The 12871-nt window shown below is 46.2% G+C and overlaps 1 protein-coding gene across 4 annotated transcripts in view; it reads right to left on the bottom strand.

Annotated features, from left to right (window-relative positions):
* Window positions 1–12871, bottom strand: part of RAB11FIP4 (RAB11 family interacting protein 4) — a 216292-nt gene that overhangs the window by 130645 nt on the left and 72776 nt on the right. For all 4 annotated transcript variants that reach the window (XR_013835802.1, XM_079965448.1, XM_079965450.1 and 1 more), the window contains exon 3: window positions 521–609. Coding sequence is in view for 3 of the 4 variants with exons in the window: in XM_079965448.1 (XP_079821574.1) it covers window positions 521–609 (89 nt within the window). In the remaining variant the exon portion in view is untranslated. The remainder of the gene's footprint in view (window positions 1–520; window positions 610–12871) is intronic.

The raw sequence follows: 12871 nt of genomic DNA, 5'->3' as shown, positions 1-12871 counted from the left end.
TTTCCTGCTTGGCAGGGAGTTGGACTCGATGGCCCTTGTGGTCTCTCCCAACTCTATGATTCTATGATTCCTCTAAACCAAGAGACCTTCAAGTCAGAAAAGCTGCGCAAAACGTTGTAAGTACTTTCATATCCCAAATGTGAAACCACCACAACCTTGTCAAGCAACCTACATCTCAAACCCTGTTTCCATCAACAAAGAATTTTCAGTTTTGCAATCTCCACCCTGTGCACCTTGATCTGCATGAAAATAACACTTCTTGTCCCCAGAGATAAGTCTCAGAACCCAGAAATACACTGAGTACTCAGGGCCATTGAAATGCCCTCAAATTTTCAAATAAATTGCTTGGCTCTCCCAATGTTTTCACCTTGAGTTGATGACTGTCACATCCATTATCCATAAATGCGACTTTGCAGAAAGAGGCCTTGTGCAAAGTGGAAGAAATTGCTGGAATGCGTGACTTCCCACCCTCCACCGACCAATTCCACACAGAGGTTTTAAAAACAGAGACTCCTTTTACCTGGTAGTAGTAATCCACATACTCCGTCTCGTAGCGCTGAGGTCTGAGGCCCTCAGCAGACAATGCATCCTTCAGTAACTCTTCACAGCCTAAACATAAGAAGGGGAAGATGTTCAGAACTGCATTCCTTCCAACAGTTTAGGATAGAAACATGTGTGCATGCCTCAGCTAGAAGGAAGGTGAAGAGGCATTTGGGATATTGCAAATATTACCGTATTTTTTGCTCTATAAGACTCACTTTTTCCCTCCTAAAAAGTAAGGGGAAATGTGTGTGCATCTTATGGACCGAATGCAGGCTGCGCAGCTATCCCAGAAGCCAGAACAGCAAGAGGGATTGCTGCTTTCACTGTGCAGCAATCCCTCTTGCTGTTCTGGCTTCTGAGATTCAGAAAATTTTGTTTCTTGTTTTCCTCCTCCAAAAATTAGGTGCGTCTTGTGGTCTGGTGCGTCTTAGAGCAAAAAATATGGCAATTATTAGTAACAGGGGCATTGCACTGTTTGCAAGCACGCGGGGCAGGTTAAGGGTGAGAAGGGTGCCCTTCATCTTCCATGCTCCCCGTCCCTGACCGCCATGTTGTTCCCAGTGTTGTTTCTGGAAATGAATGTCTCTCTCCAACATAGCCTTTGGGGCTAGTGGAGATGGGTAGTAGCAATAGCACAAGCTATTGTTCCTGCTGCTACAGAGCTGATGAGTGCCGCTCAGCATTGAGGGGGGTGGGGAGCTTATTGCATGCAAATGATGTTAAGTTGTGGGTGAGCATATCAGACGACACAGCGATTCTTCAAACAGCTCTTGTTTATTCACTGGCCCAGAACAGAACTGGGCTGAAGGGTTCAGCCAACCTGCTTATATAGAGCTCAACTACAAAGCAACAGTAACAACTTTCTTTAACTATCCAATCACTGAACGTCACTTTCAGTTCCTTATTTGCATATGTGGACCTGAGTGAAAACTATCTACAGTATCTCCCTGCTGGCCCAGGGTGAGAATTTCAGTACATAACAAATGACATCATACATGCAATGTTGCACATGCCAGGAGGAGGCTGTGGGGCCCACCAAGGTCCGCCACCACTGCAGAGGGGCCCGATGAGGCTCAGCCCCTCAAGATTGTGGGGAGGCCCTCAGCCCCGTCCCCACATATGTTGTTGTTGTTTATTGAATTTATATAACACCCTGTACCCAGAGGCAGTTCACAGAAAAGATCAACATTAAAACTACAATATATATAATCAAAATAAAAACAACAACCCAATAACACCCCTCCCCCAAAGACCCACATTTTGAAGGGTATAGAATGTTTATTAGGTCAGCCAAAGACCTGGTTAAAAAGGAACATTTCTGCCTGGCGCCTAAAGATGTATAATTGTGATGGCCTGGGAATCTGATTCAGAGGCTGAACTGGAGGAATCCCAGCCTGCACAGGAGTCCCCGCCTCCAGGGCCGGCTGAGCTGGGGCAGGGCCTTGAATCTGAAGCGCCTGCACCTGTGCCGGATCCTCAGAAGCAGACACCAGATGAATCCACTCTGGCTCCAGAGGTGATTGAGGACCCATTGCCTACAGGTGCGCCTCTCCCAGCCCTGTCAGGGGAAGGTGAGGTTGCCTCTGGGTCCAGTAACCCTCCAGCCTCTCCTGAGCTGCAGAGGCTCAGGGCAGAGAGACGAAAAAAACCCATAGATTTAGTTAACACCATCAACATCCCCCCAGCCCCCCACCCCCACAGAAATCCCCACCCCAACACCAGCCCAGACGACCTCAACCACATTTCCCACCACCCACACCTTCAACATTCCCATACTCCATACTAAGGAAAAACAACTCCTCCAACCTCAATAACACAACCCACAATCAGGCTAAAATCTGATACCCAACCAGCACTATGGTGGCACCAGAGCGTACCAGCACCCACACCCACACCCCAACACACCAACAATGTTGCTCATAACATTGGCAACATTGCTCATGAACCTTATACTTGACAGCGACGTTACAAAGTCACTTCACACTGTCTCACTGATCTCCCCCTCTCGCAAACAACAGGGGGGACGGCCTGTCCTTGAACACGGCCTTCCACACCAGCTGAGACCTAGGACCAACCGGCTAAATGCCAGATGGCCCAAAATACCCCAAACAAACACCTATATGACTACATATAGGAAACTCTCTACAACTTACCCCCTACTCTTTAACCCAAATCTTATTCTAATCCCATTAGCCCCCCACCCACCACACCCTAGGTCAGCGCAACCCCACTGGTTCTTTAAACAACATGAAGAGAGAGACACAAGACAACCCGAACACGTTGGCAGGGAATCGCCCCACATAATAGATAAGCAAGATGGCTAACCTAAAAGCAATTACATTAACCGTGAGGGGGCTGGGAAACCCCATCAAAAGAAAACGCATCACCTCATACATAAACACCATAAAACCACACATCACCTTCCTACAAGAAATACACAACCTACCCAAAGGCAGCAAACTCCTGAGCGACCCCCGCTTCAGTCAGCAGTGGGTCGCACGAGGCTCAGGGAAAGCTCACGGTGTAGCCATAATACTCAGTAGAGACCTGAACTTCACTGCCACAACAGTCCTCAGGGACAAAAAAGGCAGATTCATTTTCGCTAAAGGGACACTAGATGGTAAAATCAAACTGACAATTGGCTCCATATATGCCCCAAATGCGAAACAATTAGAATTCTTCCAGAAGACACTAAACAAATTCCTCTCCTTCTCTGAAGGGGAAGCAATCCTAGGAGGGGACCTCAATCTAAATAAGAAAGGTATATCCCTGAAAGATATCCACCCTACAACCCCATGGGCAACCTTCCTCCGAAGGAAACCCCCAACAACTAGGAACTCTTACAAGTTACTAAAAATGCTAAAAAACAGGGGTCTCTACGACATTTGGGGTGAGCAAAACCCGGGAGACATCAGCCATACATTCCAATCGGGACGTCATGATACAGTGTCCAGACTGGACAGCATTCTACTCACACAGGGTCTGATCCCCTCAGTGGAATCAACAAACATCGGTAACATTAAAATCACAGATCACGCCCCAGTAGAAGTCATCGTTAAAATAGGAGAAGGAACACAAACCACCCCATCATGGTCCTTCAGTCCCATCCTAACTACAAACAAACAAATTAGAGAGAGTCTCACAAAAACCCTCCAAAACTACTTCAAGGAAAACGATGTAGACAATATAACAACCCCCCTCCTATGGGACACAATGAAAGCGGTCACCAGAGGAGCTTGCATAAAAGAGAAAACATTCCTTAAAAAACAAACCTCCTCAAAAATTAGCAAAATAGAACAAGACATCACAGCCCTCTCAACACGCTACAAACAAACAGGATCTAAAAAACTCCTCAAACTTATAGAACAAAAAAGGAGAGAACTAGACTCCCTAGAAATTAACAAAACAATGATCAGCATTCTATATTCTAAACAACGTTTCTATGAATATGGAGGGAAAAACTCCAGATTACTAGCAAATAGATGCAGGAAAAAAGCACTCAAAACAAGAATACACTGCATCACCAAAAAAGATGGCAACATAACATTCTCCCCTGAAGAAATAACCTCAGAATTTGCAGAATTCTACTCCAACCTATACACCTCCCATAACCCACCAGAGAAGGAAATCAGAACATTTCTATCAGGACTGACCATGCCTACCCTAACTGATGAGGAACAGGAATTCATGGACAGCCCTATCACCCCAGAGGAAATAGATGTGGTCCTCAAAAACCTGAAACCACACAAAGCCCCAGGCCCAGACGGCTTCACAGCAGAATTCTATAGGAAATTCAAAGAAACCTTGATGCCCTACATGACTCGCCTATTCAACGACATCATAAAAGGGGGCCCCATCCCCAAAACCTGGACCCACTCCAAAATAGTCTCCATCCCAAAACCACTAAAAGACAGCCTCAAAGTAGAATCATACCGCCCAATCTCATTAATAAACCAAGACTACAAGATATTCACATCAATCTTGGCCAACCGCCTAAAAATCTTCCTACACAAGTTAATAGCCCCAGACCAGACTGGCTTTGTCCCTGGCCGCAATATAACAGACCCCATCAGGAAACTACTGAACCTGATCGAACACAGCAAGGCAACAAAACTCCCATTGACAATTATGTCCCTAGACATCCTCAAAGCCTTTGATTGCTTAGAGTGGAAATACATATTAGCAGTACTAACTAACATGAAATTTGGCCCCAACTTCCTACAAATCCTCAAACAAATATACTCCCAAGCCTCAGCAAAATGCAGAATTAACAATATGGATTCTAATACTATAGCTATCCAAAGAGGCACGAAACAAGGATGCCCACTGTCTCCCTTCTTATTTATCCTGGCTCTGGAACCCTTAGCAATCCGCATCCGAGCAGCCACAGACATCAAGGGAGTGGAAATAAAAGGCAGAACCTATAAATTAGGGCTCTTTGCAGATGACCTAATGGTGACAACACCAGACCCCATAAGCACAGCAACCTCCCTAATCAGAGAACTCAACAAATTTGCAATGGTGTCGGGCCTACAGGTAAATTTTACAAAGTCAGAAGCTATGTGCTTCAACACCCCTCCTCACACCCAAAAAGAGCTCACGAAGGTCACCAAAATAAAACTCTGCCACACCAAGTTCCGATACCTAGGGGTACAAATAACCAGAAACCTCAACAAATTGTACCTCCACAACGACAAGCCCCTGTGGCGACAAATTAACAAAGACCTAAAGAGATGGAATAACACGAATTTCACTCTCTCAGACAAAATAGCCATGATCAAAATGATCACACTCCCAAAACTAACCTACCTATTCCAAACCCTCCCAATCTGGATCCCCTCAACCCAATTCCGCAGTTGGCAGAGAAAACTACACTCTTTCATCTTCTCACATAAAAAACCAAGAATAAGCCCCAAATACCTGTACCTCCCCACCTCAGAAGGAGGATGGGGAATCCCCAACATAGAAGCATATTACATTGCCAACCAAATACGTCATACAATCCCATACATACTAGAAGATGAGACAAAACAATGGGTACTCCTAGAGAGGGACACAATTGAAAATACCTGCACCACAACATACCCACTCCTCCCAAACAAACTAAAGAAAATTCCCACAACACTTAACAGGTACACACAGACCATGCTCAAAGCATGGAAAACACAAATAGGCAAACTATCCCCAACCCCATCCCCACTAATCCCCCTGGCGTACCACCCATTATTCCACCATGCAGCACAAAACCTCCAGATAAAAGCCTGGCAAACCAAAGGCTTATATCGCCTAATAAAGGTAAAGGTAAAGGTACCCCTGCCCGTACGGGCCAGTCTTGACAGACTCTGGGGTTGTGCGCCCATCTCACTTAAGAGGCCAGGGGCCAGCGCTGTCCAGAGACACTTCTGGGTCACGTGGCCAGCGTGACATTGCTGCTCTGGCGAGCCAGAGCCGCACACGGAAACGCCGTTTACCTTCCCGCTGGTAAGCGGTCCCTATTTATCTACTTGCACCTGGAGGTGCTTTCGAACTGCTAGGTTGGCAGGCGCTGGGACCGAGCAGCGGGAGCGCACCCCGCCGCAGGGATTCGAACCGCCGACCTTTCGATCGGCAAGTCCTAGGCACTGAGGCTTTAACCCACAGCGCCACCTGCGTCCCATATCGCCTAATAGACTTTTATAAAAATAACAAACCCTTGTCAACACAAGAAATACAAGACAAACTAGAAGACACCCAAATGCCCTGGTTAACACAACACCAACTACATGCCCTCTTAAACAACCCAACAGTAAAATCAGCAGCAACTAGGCCCCTGACAACCTCCTCCTAACAACAAAGGGAAATGGTAAAGGGACGGTATCCGCAATATACAAAATACTACTCCAAAATCCCGCAAATCCCCTAGACGCAATCAAAAAACAATGGGAGAATGACATAGGCTATGAGATTAACCCCACTCAATGGACCAGAATGTGGTCCAAACCCCCCTTTAAATCCATATCAACGAAAAGAAAAGAACTCACACTGAAACTCACCTACAGGTGGTACCTAACACCAAGGAAACTAGCGCTAGGGGGCCACTAGGTGGCGCATCGGAAGATGGCTGACAATAACATCTCTCCGACCCACACGAGGTAATTTGGAGGCTATGATGGGGGTAATTAGCCTCCTTAACCCCCCCCCAGGATTATGGGGGGAACGGCCCTTGCCTGCTGTGCCCTATACCACCCCCGAATTTGTGGGGGTGGGGGCACTAGGCACAAAGCCCTCCTGTGGGATTTTCGGCACTCCTTGACGCCGTCCCCGATTCGCGCCGCTGGTTGCAATGATCTTTAAAAGAAATAATTTGGACATGATTAATTGCACATACATCAAGGAAAAAGGGGAGTAAATACTGCTGACAGAAGAGATCTCTGATAACAAGACAACAATAAAATACGAGAAGAACGTCAAGATACGGTAATGACTGAGGGGGGAGGGGGGAAAAACCTGCCTCTACCTTTTTATGTGATTTAACAAGAATCCCCCTCCCCTAATGAGTCAGAAATTAAGGAATTAAGCTGTGGATTTAAGGCTGTGTGGAGATAAACTTTCGATCCAAAGCAATGTTTCAAGATGAAGCTGGAAAGCTAAGAGTTTTGGAGTGACGCAGTCAGGAAAAAATGCCATTCGCCATTTTGTGAGGCATTGTGGGAGCTCTTGGGTCTGGGAGGAGAAAGAGAGAAATAGAGTTGTTTACATATCGTGAATCAACTCCTCGGTGGGACTTAAGAGCGACAAATGCCAAAATTTACGATGGATAAAGTGATGTTATCTACAAAGGAGATATATGGAAACCATCTGGACTTAGTGAAGGAACGGGAAATCCACACAGGATTATTACACTTGCTATCGGCTTAAGGAGACTAACAGAAGAGATCGTAAAGGAAAAAGAGAAACTATACGAACAAGATATGATGTGGCAACACCAAGATAAGACTGGATAGAATTATGAACTTTGCTTGGACTGATTGGGACTGATTTGGACATTAACGCAGTAATAAGAAGATGATCTGAATTCCCCTTTGCATCTTGAAGTATGGGTTCCCCCAACAAAATTTAAAAATTTGGCTTTGTAATTCGGAATTTATATGATGTGATTTAATTTGATGTGATTGGCCAGTTAATAAAAATTATTAAAAAAAAAAAAAGGAAACTAGCGCTAATACACCCAGGAACCTCACCAAAATGCTGGAGAGGGTGCACCTCCACAGGCACATACCTTCACATGTGGTGGGAGTGTCCCAAAATCCAACTATTCTGGACAACAGCCATACAAGAAATATGTAAAATAACAAAGCAAGTATTAGACTTCACCCCAGAATTGGCCCTACTAAACATCTTCCAAGACAACAATGCCCATTTACACCACAAAGAACTCATAACCCACCTACTTTCAGCAGCCAGAAACACCATAACCAGACACTGGAGAGACCTGTCAGGAGTAAGCATGGACCAATGGTACCAAATAGTATGGGAAACAGCCCTACTAGAAAAATTAACTAATAAACTGAAACTGACACGGGGACAAACAGAAGACACCTTCACCCCAATATGGCTCCCCTTTATCACATACACAGCCCAACAGGACAATGACAATAATCCACCAACAGCATACAAATCAATATGGCTAACTTGATCCAAAACACCCACCCACCTCACTCACACACGAAAACAAAGATCACCACAGCCAATCACAAACAAACAATCACATCCTAGGCCAACCCCAACCTCTCTCACCACCAAAGGAACACAAGTGAACAACACAAGCACGCTGACACCAAACTACATACATTAAGCATAATAGAAACACCGCTACCCGACCCCACCCCCATCCATCTCCCCTCCCTCCACTCTCCTTTCTTTTTTTTTTCTTTTCTTTTTTCTTCTCCCCCTAATGCCTCAACAAATGAAATGGATTTGTAAAAATGTTACACGGGGGAAAAAATACGAGGCATTACACTTACACTGTAAAACAAGAAAACCCTTAATAAAATATATTAAAAAAGAAGAAGAAGAAGAAGAAGAAGAAGAAGACCCCGTTCTTGTGTTGACACCCTCTGGACCTCTCAGGTAGGGGGCACACGAAGGAGGGCCTCAGAAGGTGATCTCAGGTTCATATGGAAAGAGGCGGTCCTTGAGGTATTGCGGTCCTGAGCCATTTAAGGCTTCATAGGTCAAAACCAGCACTTTAAATTGGGCCCGGAAACTAATTTGTAGCCAGTGCAGTTGGACCAGGATCGGTGTAATATGCTCAAACTGTCTTGCTCCGGTGAGCAACCTGGCTGCTGATTTCTGCACTAGCTGAAGTTTCCAAACTGTCTTCAGAGACCGCCCTACGTATAACGCATTGCAGTTATCTAACCTTGAGGTTACCAGAGCATAGACAACAGTAGTTCGGGTATCCCTGTGCAGATAGGGGCGTAGCTGGGCCACCAGCTGAAGCTGATGGAAGGCACTCCGGGCCACTGATGCCACCTGAGCCTTGAGCGACAGCAAAGGATACAGGAGTACCCCTAAGCTATGAACCTGCTACTTCAGAGGAAGTGTAACCCCATCAAGACCAGGTGACCTCCCACCCAACTGATCTAGGGAACCACCTACTAACAGTGCCTCAGCCTTATTAGGACTGAGCTTCAGTTTGTTGGCTCTTATCCATTCCATTACCTAGGCAAGACACTGGTCCAAGACACTGGCGCCTATGTTGCTGCTGCTGCTGCTGCTACAACGATGGTCGCTATTTTATCTCTATGTATTTTATATCTCGCCTACTGCTAGGTATTTTAAAATTAGCAAAACAGCACAATCTTAAACACTTGATATTTAAAGAAAGGGGAATGGAAGTGATGGTTAAACAGCCGAACCAAAAGACGTCAACCGTGAACAGAAATCTTATCTAGGAAAAGCCTAAGAAAGAGGTAAGAATTAAGAAGTGAAATGAATGCAGACAGAGAAGCAGCAGAATAAATGTCGATACCAAGGGAACTCCAAAGATAAGGGCCGAGGGAGCTGAACACAGGTGTGTAGAGAGTTTGCTTCTGTCTAACAAGGAGAGGGGGCAGGATGGAACTGTAGAGCTGAAGCAGAGATGAAAGATTAGAGAGCAGCGAGTGAATGAAGTCATTTGAGATGAAAGATAGCTCGAACATTCTAATACAAAAGGTGAATGAAAGCTAAGGAAGTTAGTGAGGCAGAGGAGTGATGGGATCACAGCGGCAAGAGGAGACAGTAAGACACGCAGCCGAATTTGCGACAGAAAGGAGAGCTGTGCGTGTCAAGTTACCAGTTCTGAGTCAAACATACAGTCTACAGAGTTTTCTCCCAGACTTCACTTGGTCAGAGGTATACTATACTTACATTAAGGGCCGTGATGTGTCCTACTTGGCAGACGGAAACCCTCTCTGCAGAGGGTCCTGTATGGAATACATGAGCTTTGCTGTGCCTGCCAACTCTACAGTTCTATGATTCTATGAGTCCTTTATTTGAAGGGCTGCTGGGCTCGAGACCATCTTAAAGAAAAAGAACCCTAGAAAGAAAAAACCAGGGTCTTGACCTTGGACAGTAGACAGAGCAGCCACAGAGGTCATGTGGGAATGTTCAGGGATGCAGGAGAGGATATATTTTTGGATTATATCCTTTTCCAACTTGTGTTAACAAGTTCCACAATTTAGCAGAGTAACATTCCCCTTTTTAAACTTGCAGCGGATGCGTTTGCTCAGGCTTGCTAAAGCCTCTATAATAACTGTTCTGGTATTTTCCCCTTATTCCTTCATAAACGACAAGATACGACACAGTCTTCTATAAAAGTATAAAAAGGTTTACTCACACATCATTCTGTTCACAATAGGATCCCAGAAGGCAGACTTAGCTTAGAAAAGTAACATACTATCTCATAAGAAGACAGTCCCTTTGTCCTCTCTTGGCTGGAGCCAAGAGAGCATCTTTGGCTAAGCAAATGTTGCTTCTTCGATGCATGTAGTCAAAAGGGAGAGAGATGGCTGCCCTGCCCTGTGCTTTTGTCGTTACCTGCACAGGTGAGGCCACGCCTACCTCTAGTCACATGCAGAGGAAGTCTGTCCCAGCCCAGAAGGAAACAGGAAGTTTACCTGCTGGCTGGACAAACATTCCTCCCCATGTGTAAACATGTTCACTCTAGGAATGTTGTACTTGACTGCTCTTGTGTTTCACATCCCACAGGTCACATGCTCCAGAGGCATAGCATGGGGGCGGGGGGGGGGCTGTCTCCCAGGGTGCAGTTTTTTTGTGGGTGCATAGCTCACGACACCCTGCCAGCCTGCGGGGCTAGCAGGACATTGTGAACTGTTGTGTCTTTTCATGCCGCCCTCCAACTGGGTGCTGGCAGCCGATGGTATGCTGCTGCCATATTCCCATGGAACTCTGGGGGTTGTAGTTCTGCGAGGTGAACAGGGCACTCTCTCTCCTAACTCTCTCTCCTGCTTGGACTACTGCAATGTGCTCTACGTGGGGCTACCTTTGAAGGTTACCCAGAAACTACAACTAATTCAGAATGTGGCAGCTAGACTGGTGACTGGGAGTGGCCACCGGGATCATATAACACCGGTCCTGAAGACCTACATTGGCTCCAACCGAGCACAATTCAAAGCCTTGGTGCTGACCTTTAAAGCCCTAAACGGCCTCGGCGTCTCCACCCCCATCGTTCATCCCAGACACTGAGGTCCAGCTCCAAGGCCTTCTGGCTGTTCCCTCACTGCGAGAAGTGAAGTTACAGGGAACCAGGCAGAGGGCCTTCTCGGTAGTGGCACCTGCCCTGTGGAACGCCCTCCCATCAGATGTAAAGGAAATAAACAACTATCTGTCTTTTAGAAAACATCTGAGGGCAGCTCTGATTAGGGAAGTTTTTAATGTTTGATGTCCTATTGTGTTTTTAATATTCTGTTGAGAGCTGCCCATAGTGGCTGGGGAAACCCGGCCAGATGGGCAGGGTATAAATAAACGATGATGATGATGATGATGATGATGATGATGAAACAGACAGGTGTGTGTGTGTGTGTGTGTGTGTGTGTGTGTGTGTGTAATATTACCACCTACTCAACCCCATGATGGTTTCAACACACCCAGATGGTGGTGGTGGTGGTGGTGGGGTGGTGGTGGTGGTGGTGGTGGTTGTTGTTGTTGTTGTTGTTGTTGTTATTATTATTATTATTATTATTATTATTATTATTATTATCTCCTCTAGGATTCTGGGCATTTCCCAGGATTCTTTGCAGGAAAGGCATGGCTGTTTAAAGTGCAGAATGGAGCTTTCCCCAGCCTTTCCTGGAGAGGCCAGGGATTGGACCTGGGAGCTTTTGCATGCAAAGCATTACTCCTCCACTGAGCCAGACTTTACAAGAGGCATTGCCTCTGGGAGGTAGTTAACGTTCTCTCTGCTATTGCTAACAAGCATGTTAGAACCTCAGGGTCGTGGTTTTTTCCTTTTCTTTTTAATCCATGTCTGTGTTTCTATTCCAAGGACCCAAGTACAAAAATGGAATGAAGGTGCTCAATTCCCAAGTCCATCAGAAAGACCAATTACTCTCTTTTTTAGCACTGAGCTGTGCAAAAGGACACTGAGGAGGCAGGTTGCTTTGAAAACCATTGAGCAACAGCCCCCACTGTTCAAACTGTGAAAATCTCTGTCTCTTCTGAAACCAATGAACCCCAGGAAGGCTGCAATAGCTTTTTGACATCTCCCTTTCTACTTGATTCCAGAGCAAAGGTATGTGGTGTTATAGATTTGGGAGGGGAACACCCCCCCCAAACACTAGAAATTAATAAATGGTAGGATTTTGGATTATTTTGGGTGTGAAGGGAGAAATACAAGCTGCAGAGGAATTCTTGACCTAGACAAGCTAGGGCCAAACTAGGGTCATTAAGAAACAATACAAGAGAATTGTCCTTCCCCTTTGTCAGGAGGTGTGAGCAGAGACTGGAAGGGTTTGGAAGGTTTCCAGGTGTCAGGGAACTGCCATCGGAGCCAGAGGAGGAGGGAGGGCTCCAGAGGGATGCCGGAGAGCGTCCCAGGAGGGAGGGAGGCAGCCCATCTGCGGGGGAAGGAAATCAGCGTAGCACCAGTGGAGAAGGGGGGCAGATGGGGGAATCGGTGAGGCGGTCCCATGACTCCTCGCCGGGGGCCAGCGGGGAGAGCACGGGTCCTCCACTGCCCACACCCTCCTTGCACAGAAGACTTCCGCGCAGGGAGAGTAGGCGGAGACTTGGCATCAAAGAACTTCTTTGCTGGAAGAAGTTCAATAAACGCCCACTGACGGAT

This window comes from Podarcis cretensis (genome assembly GCF_951804945.1).
Source record: "Podarcis cretensis genome assembly, chromosome: 2".
Classification (NCBI taxonomy): Eukaryota; Metazoa; Chordata; class Lepidosauria; order Squamata; family Lacertidae; genus Podarcis; species Podarcis cretensis.
The sequence above is the reverse complement of the archived record's forward strand: the minus strand, read 5'-3'. Positions and strand labels throughout refer to the sequence as shown.